The sequence below is a fragment of the Aplidium turbinatum genome, chromosome 11, assembly GCF_918807975.1.
Source record: "Aplidium turbinatum chromosome 11, kaAplTurb1.1, whole genome shotgun sequence".
NCBI classification, from domain to species: domain Eukaryota; kingdom Metazoa; phylum Chordata; class Ascidiacea; order Aplousobranchia; family Polyclinidae; genus Aplidium; species Aplidium turbinatum.
Window position 1 is genome coordinate 4,011,593 of NC_137482.1, and position 24,283 is coordinate 4,035,875.

The 24,283-nt window shown below is 36.3% G+C and overlaps 1 protein-coding gene across 1 annotated transcript in view; it reads right to left on the reverse strand.

Annotated features, from left to right (window-relative positions):
- LOC145779733 (vasoactive intestinal polypeptide receptor 2-like) overlaps positions 1 to 24,283 on the reverse strand; it is a 33,944-nt gene that overhangs the window by 4,962 nt on the left and 4,699 nt on the right. Inside the window, exons 2-12 of the mRNA XM_082591372.1 lie at positions 23,485 to 23,590; positions 13,205 to 13,306; positions 10,517 to 10,740; positions 9,298 to 9,407; positions 7,454 to 7,551; positions 4,821 to 4,966; positions 4,126 to 4,285; positions 2,662 to 2,728; positions 1,763 to 1,832; positions 1,390 to 1,493; positions 181 to 322 (exon numbers count right to left, since the gene is read on the reverse strand). Coding sequence (XP_082447498.1) covers positions 181 to 322; positions 1,390 to 1,493; positions 1,763 to 1,832; positions 2,662 to 2,728; positions 4,126 to 4,285; positions 4,821 to 4,966; positions 7,454 to 7,551; positions 9,298 to 9,407; positions 10,517 to 10,740; positions 13,205 to 13,306; positions 23,485 to 23,590 — 1,329 coding nt within the window. The remainder of the gene's footprint in view (positions 1 to 180; positions 323 to 1,389; positions 1,494 to 1,762; positions 1,833 to 2,661; positions 2,729 to 4,125; positions 4,286 to 4,820; positions 4,967 to 7,453; positions 7,552 to 9,297; positions 9,408 to 10,516; positions 10,741 to 13,204; positions 13,307 to 23,484; positions 23,591 to 24,283) is intronic.

The following is a 24,283-nucleotide window of genomic DNA, read 5'->3' on the forward strand; positions in this document are numbered from 1 at the left end:
TAATTATGAAAATCATAATTACATTGCATTGTCAATGAAATGTAATTCAATTAACAACATTCCTATTTACATTGCATTGTCAACTTCTTTAAATGCGTCTTAGTTAGTATTTCAACTTAAGAAGTTTTTTGTTTTTTTAAGATTTTAAGCGAAATAATTATACATGCGCTCACTGCTCACCTCAATTGACGTAAATAATACTTCAAATGCTTTTGCCACAAAAATTGCTGTTGGGTTTGTAATCTCAACATATCCCAGAAACACGGTGGCAATGTATTGGATTCCCAAGAGCGGTATAAGAGCACAAGTCGACTTGGCCAGTCTGTAGGAAATGAAGAAACGTATCGATTTTAGGTTTTTTGATTGAGGTTGTTTTCTTTTATTTGGAAAAAACCGAACTGCAAATGTCGAAAGTGTTCGACTGTTCAAGTTATCCGTAAATATGTGTAATTTAGTAGAGTTCGCTTATAGTGACACCTGAAGGTACCTACGAAAAGGTGTCGCTATAGCGAAATATCACTACAACCGACTTCCACTGTGGGCTTTATTTTATAATGCTCAATCCTGTTATATTATTGTGCCTTGCCTGCCTGTGGTACAAATAATCTCGAATTTGTTTGCCCTATCGATGTTGGTGGTCGACAAAACACATCTTATATATTTACAACTCGATTATTAATACTAGGTGATCCAGGTAATACAACGTGTTTTAACATTACCAGGCTTTAAAAATAAAGACAATTTGATTTGGAAAGTTTCAGCCAGGCTGTTTGCCGCTTACTAAAAGTTTGATTGAAATTTAATGGAACTTTCTCATCTTTTACAGCGTCTCCAGGACAACATAAGCTGTTATATTCATCGGTCAGCAAAAAAACGAGAGAAAAATCTCAATCAAATAACACCAGTTAAAAAAACCTGCAAAATGTGACAAATCCAAACGCATTTCCAAGCAGTCACAGAATAATTGATTGTAATTTATTTACTTTTTTTGTTTTATTATCTTTATCCTGCATTGCGGGAAAGCGGACTTGAGCGCTATGCATCGGTGTACGCCTCCCGACGTACACCTGACCCACGCTGCAGCCGACTGCAATGTCTGTTTCCGGTTGTCTACTCCACTTATGACTTAAATTTGGTACTACCCATAACTCGAAATCGATCACTGGGTAGAGGCAATTACCGTAAAGTTTCTTGCCCAGAGAAACAACAGCAAGTGCGGGTGGCTGGAGTCGAACATGCAGGCTCTACGTTTTCTCTCTAAGTTTTTACCTTTCCCAGACAGCAAAATCCGTCACTATTACATTGATTCTGTCGATGTTGGTGGTCGAACAACGTTGAATCAATGTAAAAATAACGGATTTTACTGTCTGGGCTTTCGTCCACACTCACCTCCATTTGTAATGATCTTTACCTTCATCCGCACGGTGGCGCTGGTTGACCTTTAACTTCGAGCCCACAACTTTAATGACCAAAATAAATACCACAAAATTCATCTACAAAAACAGAGAAAAAACGCATTGATGGATTTTGTTTAGTTCTATATTTGTGAATTGACACTTCCTCAAAGAAATTGCATTTGTTTAAAGCTTGTTTTCTAAAAAAAGTAACAAGTTTCACCATACAAGATAGAATTAGGGTTCACCCCCACCCTTTGCGCTTCTCATCTTTTTTAATGCAGCGTAATCACGAGCTAAGCCTGCAACGGCCTTAGTAATCAGGAAAACAGGTACAAACATTTCCTTGAGAAAAGCATAATTCTTACCAGAAGCGATATGATAATAGGAACTTTGATGATCAACCAGTAAGCGCTCTTCTTGTCTTCAAACCAGCAACTGAAACAACATTTAAATTAAGCATTTAAATAACAAAAATTGAATAAAACAAGAAAATGGTAAATAAAGATTTTTTTTTGATAAATATAATCTTAACTGCTAGATTTTGATTATCAAGTGGAGATAAAATATTTGCGACTCCTGACAAAAACACTATGAGGAGTCGAAAACGTTCGATATAATATGTAATTTATTTTCTGTGTGGATGTGTGTCAAACAAACACGTTAAACCTGAGTTAGGGTTGGTTGGACGTGTGCATGGTGCAGTAATTAATAATTGATATAGCTTCGGTAGAGAGTTTGTCTTGTTGAACCATAGGCATACAAAGCCGAGCAACGTTATCAAGTTTAACATCTTCAAGCTTACTACTTTTACAGAAACACAAAACTACGCAACAAATTAAATATCGAACGTTTTCGACATCACAAGATGTCTTCTTCTAACATACATACAATTTTTGTTGTCTATTTTTTATTCGTTTTTTGATTCTTATCTTGTGTTATGTTGGTCCTTTTTTACACCTCGTGTAGTCCACTGCTTCATCAAGCGGTTCAAAAGTTGGTGCGTTGTTTAGTTTAGAAAGCAGGTTTAATTTCTGGCTAAAACTTTTTCAAAAACATTTCCAAATTTTAATACACAGATGTCCCAATGACTACCATTGTAGAGGATATATGATCTACTTTTGCCACTCTTGTGCCAAAGAAAAATGGTGCTAATCATACAATGCCAATGAGTTTTATATTCTTATGACTATGTTAATGATATTATCAGCACATAAAAAAATTATTACAATTCATATAAAAAATTACAATGAATTTTGATATGTACCCGTTGTTTTCGTGTTTGTCCAGCAACTTTGCCATAGCACTGCATGCTGCTGGTAACCAGGGCAGCACTGCAAGAAGACAAAATATAACATTAAATTTATAGCTTAGAAAGTGGCTGACTTAAGCAAAGAATAAAAAATGTAAATGCAGTGAGACACAAAAGGCTTCACATTCAATTTGGGGTTACAACTAAGTTAAACTTGCAACACGTCTCTTTTTCCAAAAGTGGTTGGTTGTTAAGAAAAAAAACAACAACAACTGGGGCAGGATGTGTGTAAGGGGAGACTATAATTGGAATGTGGAAGAAGAACCATAAAAATGTTATCGTTTATTTATTATCGCTCTACAGTGCTAAGGTCTTTTAGCGACAGGGCTCACTTTTAATTTCATCACATTATTGCCCGATTTATCCTCACTGCATTATGCAAAAAAGAAATTCAGAGGGTAGACCACACTACACCTAGAAATTATAGAGCAATCTCATTCAGAAAATTACACTTTTCTACATTATAATGCTGTCTGTCGACGTTGAACTAATGTAAAAAAGTTTGATTGGCAAGCTGGGATGATTGAAAAGAGATTGAGGTAAACCTGCCTGAAGAAGGTTCAAAGCGATGGAATGTTTTCAAGTATCCGTTAGATGGTGTAGAAGGGTCGAAAATGAGACACAGAAAACCAAACAAGTTGGGGTGCTTTGGAGAAAGATTACAGGGTAGTTAATATGAACATGATTTTTCTATTTAAGTAATTTTCCAATGACTTTTTAGACAAATTTAGAGTTTTGCAAAATTTGCAGCAACTTTAGCTACTTTCACGCGTCGCAGCAACATGATTTTACAGATTTCAAAGCTAATAATAGTTTTTCTCTTTATGTAAATGTACAACATAAAATAGCAAGATAAAAAGTTGGATAAAATTAAACAAAGCATTTTTATTTGCATTGAATTGTTATAAATATTAACGGAAAAAACTTTTTAACTCGTTAATTATTTATTTTGTGTTCATTAAAATCTAACACTGCCTTCATTAAAAGCAGAAATCAAAATCCTTTAATTACTTCATTAATATTAAAACAGCTTTTTATGCAGTTTATGAAGGCCTAAGATGCGTTATTGTCAGCCTGGTCTTATCCAGCACACATCGTTACAAACTCAATGATTCTTTAATTAGCTTTAGCGTGTTGACCTTTTTTCCATTAAAGAGCTACATTTGCTGATCAAACGGTCGATACGAAACCAACCAGTGAACGACAGTAGGCCATAAAAAAAAAAGAAGTTCACAAAATATGTTTTCCAACTTTTTTAAACAAGGGGATGAGGCTTTCTTGTCTTGAAAGAGGTTTTATTTTTAATTACTCTAAACTGCTATCCACCAAGCATTTCCCTTAATGCTGTTCACCAAAAAATAAACACATCGAAATTCTACGTGCAGTATATAGATGAAGCTGTAAAATTGATGTTCTCACCCCATCCAAGTACGAGAAATCCTCTCATCAATTTCTTGCGAGTCCGGTTAGCGTTCATGGTCCGCAACAGCATGCCTAAGTATATGCCTTCCACAAGTAACCAAAAGTAATTGGCTGTTACGGAGTAGTTCAGAATGACATAATACAACCTACACCATATCTGAAATGAACAAAATTGACTAAGACAATACGTAGTTGCAACTTAAAATAATTTTGGAAGTTTGCATGTATGAAAAGTCAAGTAAGCGAAGTTATTAGACAATCAATTTAGATTAACTGGACAACAGGGCTAAGCTAAGTTGTTTCCAACTTAATTTGATTTTAGGGACAGCAACATTGACATAAAACATTATAGGGCAACCCTGTATAACAGCATTGGGCAACCCATCCAACATTATCAGGCAATCTTGCAAACACCATTGGATAACCAAGCAAACTTTTTTAACCCAGCAATAACATTGGGTAGCTTCACTAACTATATAAACAGCGTTCAATCGTCCAAGAAACCATAGCAAGGTACTTCATAAATTACTTTGAAAACTTACAGCAAACGCCGTAGTACTTTTAGTACAAACGTCGTAGTACGTAGTACTTATAAATAATTCAGTAGGTTAACTTTTCAGTAACGTATTATTTCTTTCACGGCATACTGGGCAGCAAAAGTATGTTAGTTACCAAACGAAAACTAGACTCACGTAATAACTTGTCTGATCATAGGGCCTACACCAGAGCTCTCGCCATTGTAGTAGTTGGGATAAGTCCGAAGAGTTGTACCTGCTGAACACTCTGTGAGCGAGCTGTAGGACTGTACCGTCTTCTTCTTCTTCAACGGAGTCGGAAACTGTGACAACAAATCGTAGAAAAAATTGCTTAAAGTAAGAGTCAGTATGGAGTGACATTAACAATAGAAGATGCTGAAACAATGGTATTGTACAGTATTGTCCAAATATGGCGGTGTGGATGCCATCTATATAAGTGATCTCAAGTCAACAAGAGTGGCCTAGAGCTCAAGATCTACTGTAGTTACGTGTATTTGCGGTTAACGAACAAGGATTAGCTCCACTTCACGTTGTACAGTTTGCGACAAGTCACTTTAAATACGATAAATTACATGTGTAATAAGTAAATGGGGTTTTATCAAGTGCATCGGTGTGACATGTAACACGCTATCAAGCTTTCACAAGCTCTCAAAAGCAACCGATTAAGGACATCGATTTTTGAGCCTCTTTGATAGCAAAAATTGTTAAATCGTAAGAGATTTGAAATTCGATTGCAAAAACACTTATCAGTTCATTAGGCAGCACAACAACGTCATACTGAAGTGAAACAAGATAGGGCGATGGAAAAGTAGGTGGAAAAATCTCTTTGCTTCAATTTGATGGAGAAACTCATTGTCTTCAAAATGTTTAAAATCAGAGGTTGGTGACTTTTTGATAGTGCGAAGTCAAAAATGAAGATTACAATGTCTTCATTAACCCGACCACAGGTAGCAAAAGTTGCCGTTTCAACATCATTTCAACGTCGAGCCGTATTAAAACTATGTAGAAGCGGCAGCTTTTGCTGGCCGGGACAATTTTAAAAAAAGCTATTCATATCATTTAATGATAAATTTGCTTTAAAACTCGAAATTGGAAGACAAAGAGTGGCGAGTTCGACGTGTGTATTGTCAGTACAATTTCGCCACTAAAGGCAGACGCAATCTATTAGCCTAGCCTGTACAACCAATGATGGACAACAGAGCAATTGGTTTGGATAACATTATTCAAACGATGAGCTAATTCAAATGTTTTCAGCGCAGGTTTGTACCTTCGTCCACAAGATGATCAAGATAGACCATCAGATGTGGTTGAATCACCTGAATAGGCTCAAAATTCCGCCGAAAACGTTTGAATTTGTTCTAGTGTTAGTTTTATCGTTCGTTTTAATTGTTTAAAAACATTATTCAGCTCAAACGCTGTATGGTTTATCTTCTGTTTTTTTTGATACAACAAAATCACTTCTGTAAGCTATACAGGGTCATCAATAATTAATTAACGTTACAACTTCAAGCAACTGCGTTTAACAAATGGTAGACAATTTTTGAGTAATCAACATATAATATTATGGTCAAATAAATAAATATTGTAAAAACAAGTTTTACTCAATGTGTCCGCCATTTGCGTCGATAAAATGTCAGAGACGCTTCGGAAAAGGACCTGCAAGAGTCATGAATAATTCTTTGAGGTATTTTGGTACATTCTTTTTTCAGATTAGCCTTCAGCGCTTCCTAACTTTGGTGGTGTTAAATCGAAACCTTGCTCTCTAGGTAAGACCAGATCCCAAAGTCTAGGGAGTTCATGTCTGGGGATGAAAGAGGCCATTCTTCCTTGGAAATGAAGAACAGTACATTGGCTGAAAGCCAGTTTTGCATTCTTTCAGCTCCATGTGAAGGAGCAGAATCTTGTTGGAATGACCAATTACGTTTTTTAAGTGTTTCTTTGCCCAAGACAACAATGAACCCTCAAGAATACCATTTCGGTAGCTTTCTTGGTTCAGTTTCACTTCTTGGTCCACAAAAATCAATGGACCCCTTCCTGATTCGTTGACTGTGGGGCTGTGGGCCCACACCATCACTGATGCCGCCCCTTGCCTCCGAGTGACTACCCGGGGTTCCACCTCACCATCTCTTGACTAAACACGATCATTCTGACTGTTAAAATGATGGACATCAAATTTCTTCTCATCGCTGAACACAAGGTTTGGCAGCGTGCCTCCTTCAAAGTGTGAGAGCAGAACTCTGGCTTTGGAGAGACGTTTCTCATTGGTATTGCCATTTAGCAACTGTTTCTTCATGTGTTTGAATGGGCTCATCTTCAAATCCTTCTTGAGAACTGTGTACATGTTTCCATAGGCCACATTCGTCTCCTTTGCCAGTTTTTGAATTGGATCTCTTGGGATTTCTTCGTACCTTTTCTCTGGTTGCTTTTATCAATTTTGAAGTTCTGGCGTTTCGAGGGCAACCTTGGCCAGGTTGATTTTGACATTTCCAGTTTCTTTGTGCCTTTTGAGAGTTCTCCAGACCAATGTTCTGTTAATTTTTAAGTCCTTGCAAATATATCACTCCTTGACTTGCCCGATTTGAAGAGCTCTACAATAGCTATTCATTTATTCAAATTTTCATTTATGGCCTATAAAATTTAAGCCTAAAAAATATAAAATCGAGATATATTCAATTTATTAACATTATTAGGCAAAATATTGATGTTAAATACAGTTGTTTGAAGTTGTAAAGTTAATTATTGATGACCCTGTAATAGTCTGTAAAAACATAACATAGCAAGAAGACTACCTTGGAAAGCAGCAACATGCAGTATCCAGAGTAAGCCCCTGAGCATGAAAGCCGCCATTAGATTCATGTGAATGTAGGTACGCGTGCAGTGAAGTCGTCTGTGAGGAAACAAATGAATTTGTTGAACCGACAAGCAGACACATATCTTTGTACTCTCTTTTTTTCATCAGTCATGGCTTGTTTCTAGATGTGGACTAAAAACGAAAACTCTTGCATTTAAAAAACAAAACAAATAAACTTTGCGGCTCTGATCACTGTGACGTATACAGGCCATCACGTGGTTTCATATAAGGCAGGGCTACTCAACTGGCGGACCGCGGTCCAAATCCGGACCTTCTGGGTGTTGAAGGTGGACCTCGGGTTTCTGGAAGAGTAACCTAATTGCCACATTTTAGGGCCTCTTTAAACAGATTTCCATTAGGGAAAAGCAATGTTTTGTGATTATCCAAGGAGCTGGAGGCTTCACCCTCAGACCCCCCAAGCTTTGCCGTCTTCTCTGATGTGCGATCCACACAGCTACACTACAAAGAGACACAATACGTTTTTTCCTTTTTTATTTCTTTGTTTGTGTCAGACAAAAATCCAAGTCGTGTTACATACTACTTGAAAAGTGTTTCCGTGCTCGTAGGCTATTAGTTGTTTAATTTTCGTGGTTGCATGTGAAATATTCACCGGACCGCAAAAATATTCAACTTGTCAAAATGGACCTTTGCTAACATTAGTTGAGTAGCCCTGATATACGGTTTTGAGGATTTTCTTCAGTGATATTCACATGAATGAGGAATGCCTTACAGATGCAAAGGTCAAAGCAATCACCTTTTTATAGCTTATAAAAGCTTAAATGCAATACGACCGCTTCAAAGTATAAAAGCATGATTAGTTGTTTTTTGATATGCATAAAATCGATTCCACTTCGGTTTGACAGATAACATTTTTAATTCTTTTCGACATATAAGGACTTTTCAAGGTTGGTTGGGGTTTTGAAACTTTTAAACATTTTTTAGAAAATTTTTATTTTCTAATTCAATCAGTTTGTGTTTTAGATTAAAAACTTGTCAGTTAAAAAGCGGTGGCCAAGTAGTTTTATTGATCAAAACTAGACACAGTTTTCTTGTGCGTAGGACGTGTATACGAATATAATTTATTTCAAACACTTTGTTCCCCAAGATCACGTGGCCTACCCTATTTGTGACGCCTTGAATTTGATTTTTGAATCAAATTACGAATGCGCGTGAGACAAACTGTGATTAAAATACCCTACGTTGCATAAAAGCTAAAAGGACAATTCCACAATCACAACAACGTGCAAAACTTCAGAAAGCTTCTGCAAACTAAGTTCGCGCTTGATAAAGTCTAAAACATAATTTGTTTATCATTGATCTGCTTTGTCGAGTGTTTCCTTTTGTGAAAAACTTTGGTGCGTTTCATGAAACGAGATCAGTGTTACTCACAACCATCTTATTATTGCCATTTTAGTTAATGCCGAGTTTGATGTATCGCACCTACAAAAGAAAGCACCATTTTGGGGAAAAATTGCTTTTATCTTCTAATTATACTCCACTCCGATACCTCAGCTAGGTAAGATCCCGACTCTTCGTTCAAACCCCGACAGTGGTTCAAAGCCTCTACAAGTATGCGAAACTGCCGCAGGAGTAAGCTCTCAAAGAAGCTTTCCCAGTCCGAAGATAAAGCTTCCCACACTCAAACTATCAATTCCCTCTTTCTACTTTCCTTCTCCGACAACCAAAACTTGTTTTTCCTGACTTGCAATCAACTTAGTCCGAATCTTTAAGTCAACCTTCATAAACTTAAATCAATATGATCTCAGCTGATACTGGACTCACTTTGTGAAGGAGAGAAGTGTCAGAGCAATCACCAATGATGTCAGCGACATTGCGTGTCCGACAGTCACAAAGTGCCCCAGCATGGCGTACCGCATCCCCTCATTTTGAAACTGTGAAATAGTTAGTGAAGATTAACCAAATGGGCTTCTTGGTTAAATAGGGGTGTAGTAGAGTGACATATTTTATTTACTTAATAAGATTGCTACAACAAAGGCTTTATAAAACATTGCTAAACAAAAATATAAAGTTAGCGCCTAAACTCTTTACAACCCTCACAACACAACTGAAAAGTGGACAAAGAGAAATGTGAACAAGAGCTTCGTGAACCACGCCAGAAGCCAACACGTCGACTGTGCACAGAGTACGCAAGATCAACTGAACACAACCGAACAGAAGAGAGAATCAAGAGTTTTACAACATAGGGTATGCGAGCGTAGAAACGGCGTTTTTCGGTTGGAAATAAGTTTCGATTAATTTTAGGCTTTTCATCATAGACGACACCATATATCGTGCGAATAGCATCCCAGATAACTTGCTGATGTATCACTCAGTCAATAAGAAATGCTGTAGGCTTTTTGAGGAAGCTCCCCGCCTAGCTAGCTATCAAATGTAAAGATATTCCCTCTACATTTCGTTCCCTGGTTTGTGACATGTGTGATGCGCTTAGTTTATAACGTACAAAAAACACTGAAAATCGAACAATTTCAGGCCTACATGTCAGTAGTACCTTTAATCATTGAGGTTATAGCTTAGAGTCTTTAGACTACCTAATAGCTTTATCCGAATAACACATGTTGTATTAAGTCACTCTTCCATCAAAAAATCTATGTTTTTGTTGTAAGACGGCATGAACCAACAAGATACAAAACAAATAAAAATATTTCGTTCATGCTACTACACTTTCCAATTTTTAGCAAAAGAATAGATCGTAAAAGCGTTTAATAAGATGTTTTCCACACTATCGCTTTTAATCGCTGCGTATTTCTTGATGCTTATAGTCAGTTAGCTAGTTATCTTCAAGATGTTGAAATTTATTGCATTTTTATAAATATTTTCAGATTTCTGATGAGGGCTTAAGTTAAGTCGGAACGATCGACTGTTGAAAAATGTAAAATATATGATATTGTTATAATGCTCAACTCTGTTGTATTGTTGTGTCTCGTCTGTCTTTAATAAGAATTATGCAATTAAGAACAATAAATTAGTCAAACTTGTCAACCTCAGGGTTAGCAAGAACATCTTCATACGATGGATAGTCTGACGAGTTCATGTAACCGCTTGGCAGGTCGTAGTAGGATGAATTAGAATACATTTCTAGGTCTGTCTTTTCTTTGGTCGTCCCCAGGTTTCCGAAATAGTCGTTAAACTTTGCGTATCTGTTCCAATCCCCGGTGGTTGCGTTGCAATGCAATTCAATATTGCAAACTTCCTTATCGGGTATGTCTGGAAGAATATTAAAAAGAAGTTTTGGCTTTTCATTGGAAATGAAGATAAGTGTAAGAAAAAGAGGAGCTATGCCTTTCAACAAGTTTTGCGTTGGCCCGTGATCGTGATATAAAGAAAGATTTGTGTTGCTCTGCAAGTAGCAAAAATATCATTAACTTCACATCAAGTTTGACTTGGATAGTTGAAATTTAGAAATTGCAATTTAATAGAAAAATCAATTAGAAAATATCTTGTTAATATGCTTTGGAGAATCTAGCCATTTTGTTTCAAGATATTCACTGTTAATAAAGACTTTCAGCTGAAAACAAAAAACAACTGTCTGCAGTTACTAATGTTTCACAACCGTTTCTAATGTTTCTGGTCAAAATTCATGCCAAGTTACCTTCATTTTTGTTGCATGTAGTTCCGTGTCTTGGGAAAATTAATGACTTTTTATACGCTTACTTGAAAAATTTGTGGTTTGTAATATTGACTGTTCTGAAATTGTTGTGGACACAAGATACACAATAAAAACAAATGTCTTGAAGTTAAAAGCCGACCGGTCTTTTGTCCTAGATAGTGTTGAAGCCCGTGTTTGACTAACTAGAGTTGTTACGTAACGATTATGCAATGTGACATTGTTGTTGCTTCTGAAGTTCACCCTTGAGAAATAGCCAAAAACCCAAAAATTATCACTTAGACAGCAAAATTACAACTCTACCTGTTAGCAAAAGGCAACTTTACACTTTCATTCGGAATACAAACTAAACTGGCTAGCCCAGGGCTGGGCAAACTTTTTGTACTGAGGGCCACATTTGAAAAAATGTTGCAGCCGGGGGGCCGCACACTCTCATTACAAAGTAGGAAAATTTACCCGGTGTGTAAATAAACGCATATTCATATTAAACACAATTTTTGTATTTCACACTCAGTTACGTTTAAAGCTGTGCAATCATCATCACAAAAGTTAATGAGACTTGTGCAACTGTTCACAGTTTTTCACAATCTTCTGCAAATTGGGAGCAAGTTTGCTGGTAGATATTCTCATAACACCATGCAAGTTGGTGTCTGTCAGCAAAGACCTGTTCTTCGACTTGTTTATTTTTAAACAAGAAAATGCTTGTTCGCATATGTATGTGGATCCAAACAGTGTCAAAAACTTAGCAGCAAAGGTTTTAAGTTTGGAAACAAATCGTCAGACCATGACTTGTAAAAGTCAGGCAGTGAATCTGACTTAACTTCTCTTTCAAGTCATTATTTGCTTGCAAGTCCAGCAGTTCCAGCTGTAAATCCTCAGGAGCCGAATAAACTTCTGTAGTGAATGGAGAGCTGAGCATATTAAACTGCGGTTCCAGGTTCTTTAAAGGCATACTAAATGAAAATTTCAAACGGGAATTAAGCATTAAAATGAGTAAACTGAACATTCAAGAATACATTTCAAAAAAAATTACCGAAAAAAATTTGTTTTTAATGGCGCTGGTAAGGCCCAAAATCCAATGTTTCATTTATTTCAAAATGACCAAAAAGTGCAAACACTGCTCGAGAATACGTCACTAAAGACAGCAATAACAAAAGCCACGTTACCACATCTGATGTTTTAAGCAAACTGTCTGATGTTGTGATGTTGAAATGTGTTGTTTTGATGTACATTCATACATACATACTAATAGCCTACAGTCAAATCGCCGCAGTAACAATTATTGCGAGATCAGCTGATTGCTATAGTCTTTAGTGACGTAACTGTACAGTCGCACGCTTCGCTGCTCAGGCCAAATCTCGTTTTGAAAGCTCTGACAAAAGCACGCGCGCAATGGTGGTCAGACCGCAATGGGGCAAAATTTTATTGAAAATCGTTTTATGGTAGCATGTTAAACACAAAGAACGTGGAAAATCGCAAAGTCAGGTTTTTCCTTTAGTATCCCTTTAAGTCTTGGAACCTTCTGTCGAATTCGATAGCCAAGGTATCCAACTGAACTTTATACTTTGCTGCAAGTTAACCAGAAATGTTTGCTTCTTGCAGCAAAGGAAAGTGACAAAACCTGTTGTTGCCAGCTTGTCTGAGGAACAATGACAGCTTCATTTGGAATGATTTAACGTGGACGTACATCTCGTGTGCAAATAAACCATTGCCCTGAAGTTTTACATTCAATTCGTTCAACTTTTCCATGATATCAATGGCAAACCTAAAGTCCAACCTCCACTCTTCATCAACTATGTTGGTACTAAAATCACATTGAATGCTTGTGTGTGTTTACGCACTCAAACTGACGTGTGTGTGTTTACGCACTGAAAGTGAAGAGAAAAACACCTCGTAAAGGGAATAATAGTTTGTCATGTAACCTGTTTAATTAAAACAATAAGTGATGAGTTTCTGCAAGTGCCGGCGGGCCGCATAAAATGGTCCGTAGTTTGCCCACCCCTGGGCTAGCCTACTAAAAATGTTTTATTCATAAAAATTACTGTACAATATAGATCCACATACCATACTCCTTGTAGTTGACTTCCGGACACAGCAGTTGGGTTGTTGTGTTCCATGGTGCTGTGGGCCAGCACCCTTCCACCGACCATCGAACTGAACAGGACTCTAAACACAATTTTTAGAAACAGAGGTTAATTGTTAAGCAACCCAACATCAATGCTCCGTAAGATAGTACCTGGTGTAGTAAAACGTGTTTGAGAATTGTGCAAAAACTAGAAAATGAAACGATAACTTGAGTTTTCTTGATCGTCATGATAATCCAAAGCAACTTTAAAAACCCAGATAATCATGAGATAAATCACCACACTGCATCGTTGTTATGTGGACACAGTGCATCAATTCGTAACGTTTTGGTTGGTGATGTTTTTTTTTACATCCATAGTTTCATTGCACGAGCGCTCGGTTAGTTGGTTAACTTTTTGTATCAACTTTTAAAACACAAAAACCTTCATCTTAAGAATTGTACGGATCCTACAGTATATGCTACAAGTCGTGTTTGATGGATAAATGTAGTCCTAATACTTTTCTAACATAACTTCAGAACTTCTAGTAGTTCCTTCTTTCTCACAAGTTTATACAAACTATAAAGCATTCTCCCTCTGTTATCTGTGCATCACATAAAATAATAAACCTGTAACTAAGCATGAAGCTACTCAAAAAGATATCACTCAAACATGCCCAATATTGCTGAAAAAATGCGTTTTTTTGTAATGTGATTTTATAGATAATATACAGTAGCACGCTTTTATGCAAGCGAATTTCATGCAAAATTGTTGAACATTGAAAACGGGCAAGGAGATTGACTTCTTTGCCTTCCCGCCCTCTTCATCTAAAATTTAAAGCTTCCGCAATGGGGCGTAAGGCTAGACACGATAAAAAGACAATGAGCTTGACAAAAGCGACAACACCAGTCATTGGCTGGTCGACGTGTATTAACCTACAGATAAAGAAATAGTATTACAAAATTAATAGATGATAATATGTTTCATTTTCGTAAGAATGAATCCTTTAACCTTGGCTATAGACCTACAACTACATCTACTTTACATTAAAACTCTGGTATTATCTACTCACACTTCATTAGTCACAAGATTCAGTTTTAAATTACTCTGTCCTGTGCAGACTACTGTACTGTATACTGTAATGGAAATTTGATGAAGAAGATGTCAAATTATTGATTAGTTCGTGAAGGATCTTCCGCATAAACCTTTCCACTATTCTTTCTGTATTTTGTTTTTCTTCATGTGTTTTCATGTGTTTGTAATGTGTAATGTCATTTTTTTAATCAAAAAGATTATATATTGTATAAAAGTGTAGAAGAGCTTTTAATGGTTGTGTCTTTGGCGAGAAACTGAAGCGCATTCTAGAAAGTGGACAGAAAGAATAACTTCCTTGCCTTTCTATCCACTTGGTAGTAAATCACCGGGCATTAATATTAAGCTATGTCGGATGTACTAAAAGCAACTATAAGATGTTTACTAAAAATCTAATGACAAGTTTGTTTCTTTTCAAATGCGTAAAATTTGTGTTTCATAAGGCGATGATCAGATGGAAAAAACCGCGCTGCCGTTGAGTGTCGAACCCATTACCCCTCACAACATCAACCGACACAATTCAGGGACACCAGTCGAGTGATTTCCAAGTTTTTGTAGTAGCGGAATTTTTTCAAATAACTTTTAGGGCTATGGACCCGTAAACTTTTTAGAGTGTACTTTAGCGAAACATTCTCACAAATATTACTAAATATGTACATTTTAACACATTTTTCCCATAAAACAAAGACATTCACGGACTCTTTCGAGATCCATAGACCTAAAGTTTAGGGACCACCGTAGTAGCAGAAGCAATGAGAGCCGTTTCTTTAAAAAACCGTCTCACAAAGCAAAATTCCAGACGACAAAATCGTTCATTTTTACGTCGATTTAACGTCTGCAGACGTTGAATTAACGTAAGAATGACAGATTTTAATGTCTGGGACGATATGAGACGGCTTCAGGTAACATGCAACATTCCTACCAGCAACGTTGCCATTTTTACGTAGCTTCAACTTTTGACGATATTGAGACAATGGCAACCCCTTGCAGATTGGGATCCAAGACAGCAAACTTGTCTTTTTTACATTGATTCAATGTTTGCAGACGTTGCTGGCTTGGGATAGTTGATGCTTCTGAAAGCAATCCGCTGGTTACACAACTTCTCAAACCACTGCTTGTATACGTTTTATCAACGTAATCTGATTCACCATGTTTTGAAACGTTACATTTCCACTTTGCTGTAAATAGTTTCAGCTATTTATAGAGTGCGGAAAGTTTGTTTTAAGATTATAAAAATTTATAAGAGATCTTTGAAGATATATTGTTGAATACATACTCGCCGTGTTGGCATAGTGGTCGAAGATTTTGAATGAAATTGTCCTGATAAATTTAGAACCGGTAAATGAGGCTACAAACACAGCCATTTGTGCGTTGGTTAACCAATGTAAATGAGAATGACTTTACAACTTGGTAACATGCCGCCAATATTGGTCTACAGAATGCTAAAAGAGTTACATAACACTTTTACTCAAAATTTTAACCGGCAACTACTCCAAATGGGAAAATTTATAACAATATCTAAGCCAAAATTTTGCATTTGTGTTATAGTTTGACCCATGTTTGACCTACTACTTCTAAAAGAGAATTTTCAGTGGCAGAAAGTGTCCAGCCAGATAACCTTCTTTTCCCACATTCTTCATTGACTGTAAACGAATTAATCCTGTTCATGTTTTTAAAGATTGACAAATAATTGAACTAGGGATTTATATTCAGAGAAGTTATGGCATGTGATTGTACTACAACTTTGTACAACATGCATAAATGAACATTTAACCAATCGCAGGCTATAAATAACTTGGCACACTTGCAATCTCAATTGTTTCCGTAAGATAATTAACTCCTGATAACGCCTCAGACGACAAAATCCGTCATTTTTACATTAATTCAACGTCTGCAGACGTTGAATCAATGTAAAAATGAAGGTTTGCTGTCTGGGATGTTTCCAAAGCACAGGGTTAAACATTGGTCAATGTGTTCAAAATATCTGGTGACACCAAAGTGGGTTACTTTTCTTTTGTTTCATCGTTGTTTGACGTTGTAATAACGGCTTGCTAATGGGAATACTTGTTTGTGTTGGCCAGAGCTAAACAATGAGCTACAATGCATCAAATATTTTGCAAGTAATTTCCAAATAATGATATTGGGCTACTAACTGTAATAGATAAGCACAATTATCTTTTGCAGACAACAAACCTTATGAAATGCAATCCAGTCTAGAAAAGCACGAAATCAATATTTTTTCGAACATGACTACAAAGAAGTTTGCTAGAAAGGTCAAGATAGTTTCTGTTTCATAAATGGATTCTGTACATCACAAAGTTGCCATGTTTAGTGTTTCAGAAAATAGTTTTGAAAAATGCAGTTGTTTTAAAAATAGCAAACAATTGGTGGCATAGATTTTTAACAAACCCTCTTTCAACAACGCAATTTTGCTTGATTATTCTGCCCTTAAAAACATCACTATCACACAGCAACTAACATTTCGAAACGCGTCATTAGCCTTTAATGCAAACGCTCACTGGTTCAAACAAAGGTGGTGTTGTTATTGGCTTAAATGTTATTTGAATCAGTTTTTGTTTTGTTTAGCGTTGATAATACAAAGCCGCTCAAGGTGTAGAAGCTGTCAAAGCAAATATATTTAAAGATCTTTGACAAGATTTGTTAAAACAGGGGTCGGCAACTTTTTTGACATCATGGGCAGCTTTGAGGCAAGCATTATTTTGCTGACCGGCCATCAAACAAACACGTATGTTTGATACATACACAGTCGCATATATATTGCAACTCATTCAGCCACCGCAACACTGATAGCCCTTGCTTGGTTTGCAGCAATAAGCTGATCCCACCTCACCAAGGCATAATGACATTCAATGTCTCAATGTCACCCGCAGCCGCAATGTGTTTGCCATGCCCAGTCTACTGTACTTCGTAATTTTGTCTGGTTCGCCGTTGTTTTGTTGTTTTTGAAGGTTACTTTATGAAATTCTTGTATTTTGGTTGAGCACAGTGGCGTAGCCAAGGTCGGGGGTTACAAACCCCTCTTTTGGCACGCGTGTGACGTCATGATATTGAGAATGATGCTTTCAGTCTAAAAAAAAAAAATTGCCTAATTTTAAACAAAATTGCATTAAAAGAGCGAGTTATGCCAATACCAAACATTCAAACATCTCAGCCAGGAATTAGCAACAAGAAAACATAGAGACTTAGCTTTATTTCCGAAAAATGCCGAAGAAAGCATGATCTTATCCTTTTGCTATGCTACCGGACAGCACCATTTTACAGGAATATTCGTACCCACATTTTTGTTGAAAATGCTCTCAGAATGCACCAAATTCAAAGTAATTTTTCAAAATTTTCTGGGGGAGGCCCCCCAGACCCCCCGCCGCTGGGTGGTCAAACCCCCCCTTTTCAAATTCCTGGCTACGCTACTGGTTGAGCATTTCCCGCAACAAACGTTTGCTGATTATTAAAAATAAAATTTATATTTTAGCACTAGCCCGATTAAAAAAAAAATTTGCAAGTCTTGTAGAAATTTTTGCTTTGGTTTTGCCAGGCCAGGTAACAAATTTCTCACGGCCCGGTGATTGCCGACCCCTGTGTTAAAACACTATTTCTTTATCGGATTCCTACGATTTTGTCACAGTTTGTACCAACTCTAGGCTGTTTTTGAAGACTGGGATAACCAGCCCGCTATTACAAGTATGTTTTCATGTCTTTAGCTTAAATTTTGGATTAATTTTTTCCTACACCTGGCACAAAAGTTACAAGTGTCATTCAAAGATTGTGTCGAAGTCACTCGGCCACGAATGTAATTCTAGGTGTTCGTGTAACCACTTTTCTTTTCTGGCTTATTGATAATAATTGGATCATTGTATCAAGGAAATATCAAGACCACTTTTCTATTCATAAAAACATCCTTTTACGTTAAATGAATGCCTCATAACGACGTTGGGAAATGTAAAAACTCACAAAAGCCAAACTGTTCAAAATATCGATGAACTTTCACCTAAAACCGTAGCGAGAATTCAGAACTTTCAAGCTGCCAAGCACATTTTCTAAGCAATTGAAAACTTTACTTCAACTTTAAGCTTATGGTTGCCACAAAGGGCTCATGATTCTAACATTAAAATGATCATTGCTTGCATGTAGTTCATCGCCAGGTGATTTCTTAAGTCGGTTTTAGTTAAGGTAAGTTTTGTTTCACGAAATAAAATATTTACAGGCAATTGCAAATGCTGGGTCGGACAAAGGTCTCGGCAATAAAAAAAAATAAAAGATAATTTCTGTTAAAATTTAACTGTTACTTTTTTAAAGAGTTCCTTTCTATCGCTTTTCAGCTATATAAAGGTTTGTAACCGATTGAGCCTGAAACTGAGACCTTTTAATTCAGGTTCCATATGAAAAATTACATTATTTTTAACATAAAAGATTTTGTCTCGTCAAATGCTCGAAACAAAATCAAAACACTGACTAATAAAACTTTTCTGTTTTTGTAAACCAACCCAGCAAATTGTCCACTTCAAGCGGTTGACTGTCTCGTATCAATCCTGTTACTCAACGCAACAAGCAGTTTACCAGCCTCATTTTTTAATCATAAATTGATTTCGTTATCACAGCATCCTCAGTATGATCATGTCATGAGCAAAAATAATAATAAAATTCTTCAAAGATTTCAAGTTTAGGTATTGTATGAAGCTGGTAAACTGTTTTTTGCGTAAACAAAGCTTATACAAAATCAAAAGACGAGAGAATTTCAGAATGCAGAGAGCGCACTGAAATTTAAAATGGGTGGTCGTAAAAACCTGACAAATAATTGCTTCAAATTATTTTTTTGTTAAAGATTTCGTTTCATTTCGATTAAAAAAGGAAAAACTTGTTTGGGAATTAGTGGGCAAGATAATTGTAATTTCGTTTGGCCATAAGAAACTTAGGAATCATTGTTTAAGATCGAAGCAGTTAAACTACAACTACAAACTACAACATTACAATGTCAGAATGAGGTATCCACGCTGTTTAATGAAGCGATTCTCATACGCGCAATGTTTAGTAAGACATGGTGCAAATAAAATAAAGAAAATCCAATGAGATTGAAAAAAGAAGAGAATTTAGACATTACGCAGTACAGAAACGCAAAAAGCACCTCGAATTTAAGGTAGAGATGAAGACGTAGAGACAACCTTTTTTTAACTATAAAAGGTTTGTGTCAAGTCCTTTTTAAAAAAAATTTGCTTTCTATTGAAAATAATGTATTTGCAATCATGACAACAAAATTTGAATTTTAACTAACAATTGAGCAAGCGTAATTTTTCGAAAAATGCTTTGTTATAATACAACTAAGAAACGCCTCAAGACAATTTTTAAACATGTCATTGGTTGGCCATCAGAGATTCTAAACACGAACTTACAATTCACTTTAGGACAGTTTTGCTCGTTTTTGCCTGAAATTTTTAAGCATTTACAACGCGTCTATGCAAATTAGGCCTCCACAACTTAACTTGATCGCCAAATAACAGCAAAATTCAAGAGAAATTATCTAATATTCGCATATCTTGAAGTTTGTATTCAAAGAAGCCATGCCATTGTGATCACACAATTCGAGTTGTGTCACATCACAGAAACTATGGATCAATTGTTACTGCGTGTGCGCCAGAGCATGAGCTTTCAGGCATGTTTAAAACTTTTTAGCAGAAAATTGTTTAAGTAGATTTGAACTTTGCAGTGCAACAACTTGACACTAAATTTTCCACACATGACTAGACTCTTCCAATAAATCTACTAAGAATCCGTTGCATAACCTACTAGTAAACTGGTTGCCCTATCTCGTTAGTATTGCGATGGCAAAACGTCTCTTAGATAAATAACCTTAGCAATGGGTTACTTTATACTTTTAAATTCAAAACCTATTACATTTGTAGCGCCACACTATCCATGTACAACAGTTGTGCTTTTTTTTTCAAAGAATTTTATGTAGTTCTAAGAGTTATTCAATGAATTCCACAGCTTAGAAGTACTAACATATACTTCTATCAATATAGTTATTATTCACTTAAAAACCTCAACAGCTTACTTCACCTTTATCGGAATCATCACAACGTTCCTATTCAAATAAAATGAATATCTATAGATTGTGTATGAATAAGAACTTATTGCAGATCCCAATACAGATGAAACAACCTGTTGAGGTGGTTCGGTAAATAATGGCTACATTTGTATAACTCCCTCTGCTTGGCTATTTTGCTTGGCATTGAGCACTTTTGATTGTTTAACATATACTTCTATAGATTGCTTTGAAAAGTCGTACGCTATTTCGAAGATTCTCGAAGGTTGACCTTCACAGTTAAGTATACAGCATTAACATTGCACAAAGAAATCTTACACAAACATAACGCATTGTTTTCTTAACAGTTGTTTTAATAAGAACTTTATCCATACAAGAGATAGAACAACAAATTTGTCATTTTTATAACTTCAACTCTGACCTTCGGTTTAAGAGTTGATCATAAAAGGTTAAACAGAAACTCCACAATACTGTATCTACTACTCCAATGGCATTAGTCTTAGTCGTATTTTACGCTGAATTAAATTCAACAGAGCTTTGATGAAAAAAGTGTCATCCTGTATTAATCACGCTTGAGGCCTGACCCGAGCACAATGTCAGATTCAAAGTTTTGTGATTGAAAAATAATAAAGGTGCATTCCCAAACAGCATAATCAGTCATTTTTACATAGATTCAACGTCTGCAGATTTTCGCGATCTTTATTAATGCAAAACCTTTTCGATAGATCGCGACAAGGTGGTGTTAATCGATGTGATGCGTCAACTGCAGCTCTTTTTTCCAGCCAGCAAATCAGCTCCCTTTTACATTGATTCAATGTCTGCAGACGTTGAATCAATGTAAAAAGAGGCTGGTTTGCCGGCTGGGTTACTCGCAGTTCCGCGCAAGGACAAGGACCTCACATTGAATGACCATAACTTTTATAACAAGTCGCGTTTGAAGTGACTCGAAAGATTGATTTTATCAGATATAAAAGATGAATGAATAAATATGGGGTTTTATTACTGCTCAGGCATGCTACTAACGTCAAGAAAAGAGCATGAAAACTAACCCAGACAGCAAAATCGGACATTTTTGCATTGATTCAACGTCTGCAGACGTTGAATCAATGTAAAAATGACGGATTTTGCTATCTGGGTAAAGCTCACGGTGAAATGTACCGCTGAAACCCATTACATGTCAGCAACAAGATAATTGCTAACATCAGCTTTAAAATAATGTAGTCGACAAAATAGTTCATCTTGAAAAAATAAATAGATTTCAAGCTTTCTTCGATAAGTTTTGAACTGCAGAGTTTAGCGAATGACAACGTTATTTTAATGAACACTGACGCAATTTTAAAGTTTTCAAAATTCCAACAGGAAGTGAAGTTTACAGTTATAACTAATGGGAGTGGACCATAGACCATAAATTACTACAATTAAATTTATCAACATAAAAATCAAATAGTGGTCTAAAAAGTTTGTCCATCCCTTCGGATTAAAACCACTTATCGAGCTATTTCGGTCAAAAAACACCGAAAATCTGATTTTGGATCATAAAGAAACACATTGGAAGTTTTTACCAGTTGTCTGGCTAAAATTTGTATTTTCTATTTCAAAATCTGATGTAGTACGGGATTTGTGCATAGCCTACAACTGAAACAGGTTAATGGGTTAAGATGGCGCAAGTGGAAGTTTTGTAAAACTTTTCTTTTTATTAATGACTTCCTTTGACAGTTTCGTGCGCTTGACTCGTGATTTTGTAGCTGGTTTTCAAAGTATAGCCTACTCGACTGCTAACACTCCAAAAGTACCGTTCTATAAAAGCATCACTGAAACTGCAGAATATTGTAAGAACTGCGTCTGTTACCAAGTCAGATCAAATCATTGATTAACTGCGGTTTAAACAAAAAGTTAAACCACCCCACACCACCAGACAGAAAAATCCATCTTTTTACATTGATTCAACGTCTGCAGACGTTGAATCAATGTACTGTAAAAATGACGGATTTTGCGGTCTGGGATATGCCATAGGTTTCGCGACACACCTAAAATGTTTTTTAAAATTAGCGTGGTATAATGAGGTTTATATCCACAACATAAAAGCTGTGAAGGTCACCTGCCAACAGCAAAAGCATGACAGATTGACAACACGAATGTGAATAAGAACGTGTTTCTATATAACACTCTTTTCATTGCGTTGATTTCAACACTTGCAAAATTGATGATATGATATAAGGCATTAGTTTGGAAATATTTGGTAAAGGAAACTAATTCGCTGTCCACCTGTTGCAGATTATATTCCAAACCAAAACGTTCTTGCAGTCCATATTGTTGTTGACTACATGAGTTTGCAACTGTATGTTTAACTCCTTTTACAAATGTTTTATCCCTTGGATTAAACTTTCTTAGGTCGAAGGAGCTTAGTCTACAAAACATTGAAGCAAATGAATGCACAGAAATCATGTAATAAGATTTCAACAGTGATTCCACACTTTCCCGTGGGAATGATTTCAAACAAAACATAGGTTATACTGTACATATAAGTCGACTGTACATCGCATACCAATCTAATCACATGGATCAGCTGCATGACCGAATAGTAGGAATTTTTTCCTGATAATCGTAAAGATCACGGTTCGAATCCCACAGCGAGCAAAGGTCTGCCTTCGCAAGACCTTTAGTGATACGCGTGAAAGAAAAAGCTAAAATTGGCTTTTTTACCTTTTTGTCCACATACCGTATATTACTTTGATTAACAGTTTGCATGCAACAAAAATCTAATACTAAAGTTATTATAATACGTTTAGCACCAGAGCTGCGTGTCTTGGATGATGAAACAAAACGACTGGCTGCTCGCTAGTAGCCTTCCAGCTTAGTCCGGGAACATCGTAAATCTGGGGTGGTAAAAGGATAAATCCTTGGCCCCAGAGGCTCACACGACGACGATGAAGCACTTGAGCTTATTGATATAGGCTATGGTAATATGTAAAGTGATGTTGAAAACAGCACTTTTTGAAAATTCCAGCACTTAATTATTTTTTAAAAATATGCATTCTCAATCTTTCTTTTTTAGCACTACACGCCCGAATGAACACAGCAGCAACACACAAGTGGCTCGTTGATGTCCAAAGTGAGCGGTTTTGTCTTACCTGGTCCAATCTTTGATGCTACTGCTGCTGAATCTTCGTTTTTGAAGCAATTAATGGCAAGATTCAACACATGACACAAGTCTCTGCTCAGAGTCACCGTGTCAAGCTGAAAAAAAAAACACATTTAAATCAGCACTATCGCCATACATGACCAGATTGACCACACTATATGGTTGCACGATGTTCTAGCTAGAACCTAGTAGATCGGCAACGAGCATGTTTTGTTTTGTGATAGAGGATGCCCGGAACAAAAACATTTTAAACTATATCGTTTCATTTTGGCGAAAAAAAAGTTGTAAGTTACTCATCAAAAAAAATTTTTTTGTTGGGAGAACGAGACACAGAAACAAAGCCCACAATACAATAAAACAAACGAGGAACTGCCAGTTACTGTGGTATACGAACCAAGCTGGCAAAATCCGTCCTTTTTACATTGATTAAATGTCTGAATCAATCTAAAAAAAAGTTGTTTTCGAAAAATCTTTCCGTTTAAAACTGTTAAAAATTTAAATGTAAAACTGCATTGAAAACTGGGTTTAAATGGAATACGCAAACTGCCATAATCAGATACTCGACCCACATGACGTTTGAAAAATGTATTGAGCATCTGTGGATCTATGGAGAATATAAACACTCGTTTTTTTTTGCTGGCGGAAACCACCTACGTTGTAAACGCATGCATCAGCAGCCAATCAAAAATAGTTTAAAAGATGTTATCTTGTTATCAAAACAAATAACTCTGAAATTAAGAATCAAGTCAAATTCACAAGACTTTCAACCATAGTTAGATCAATCACTC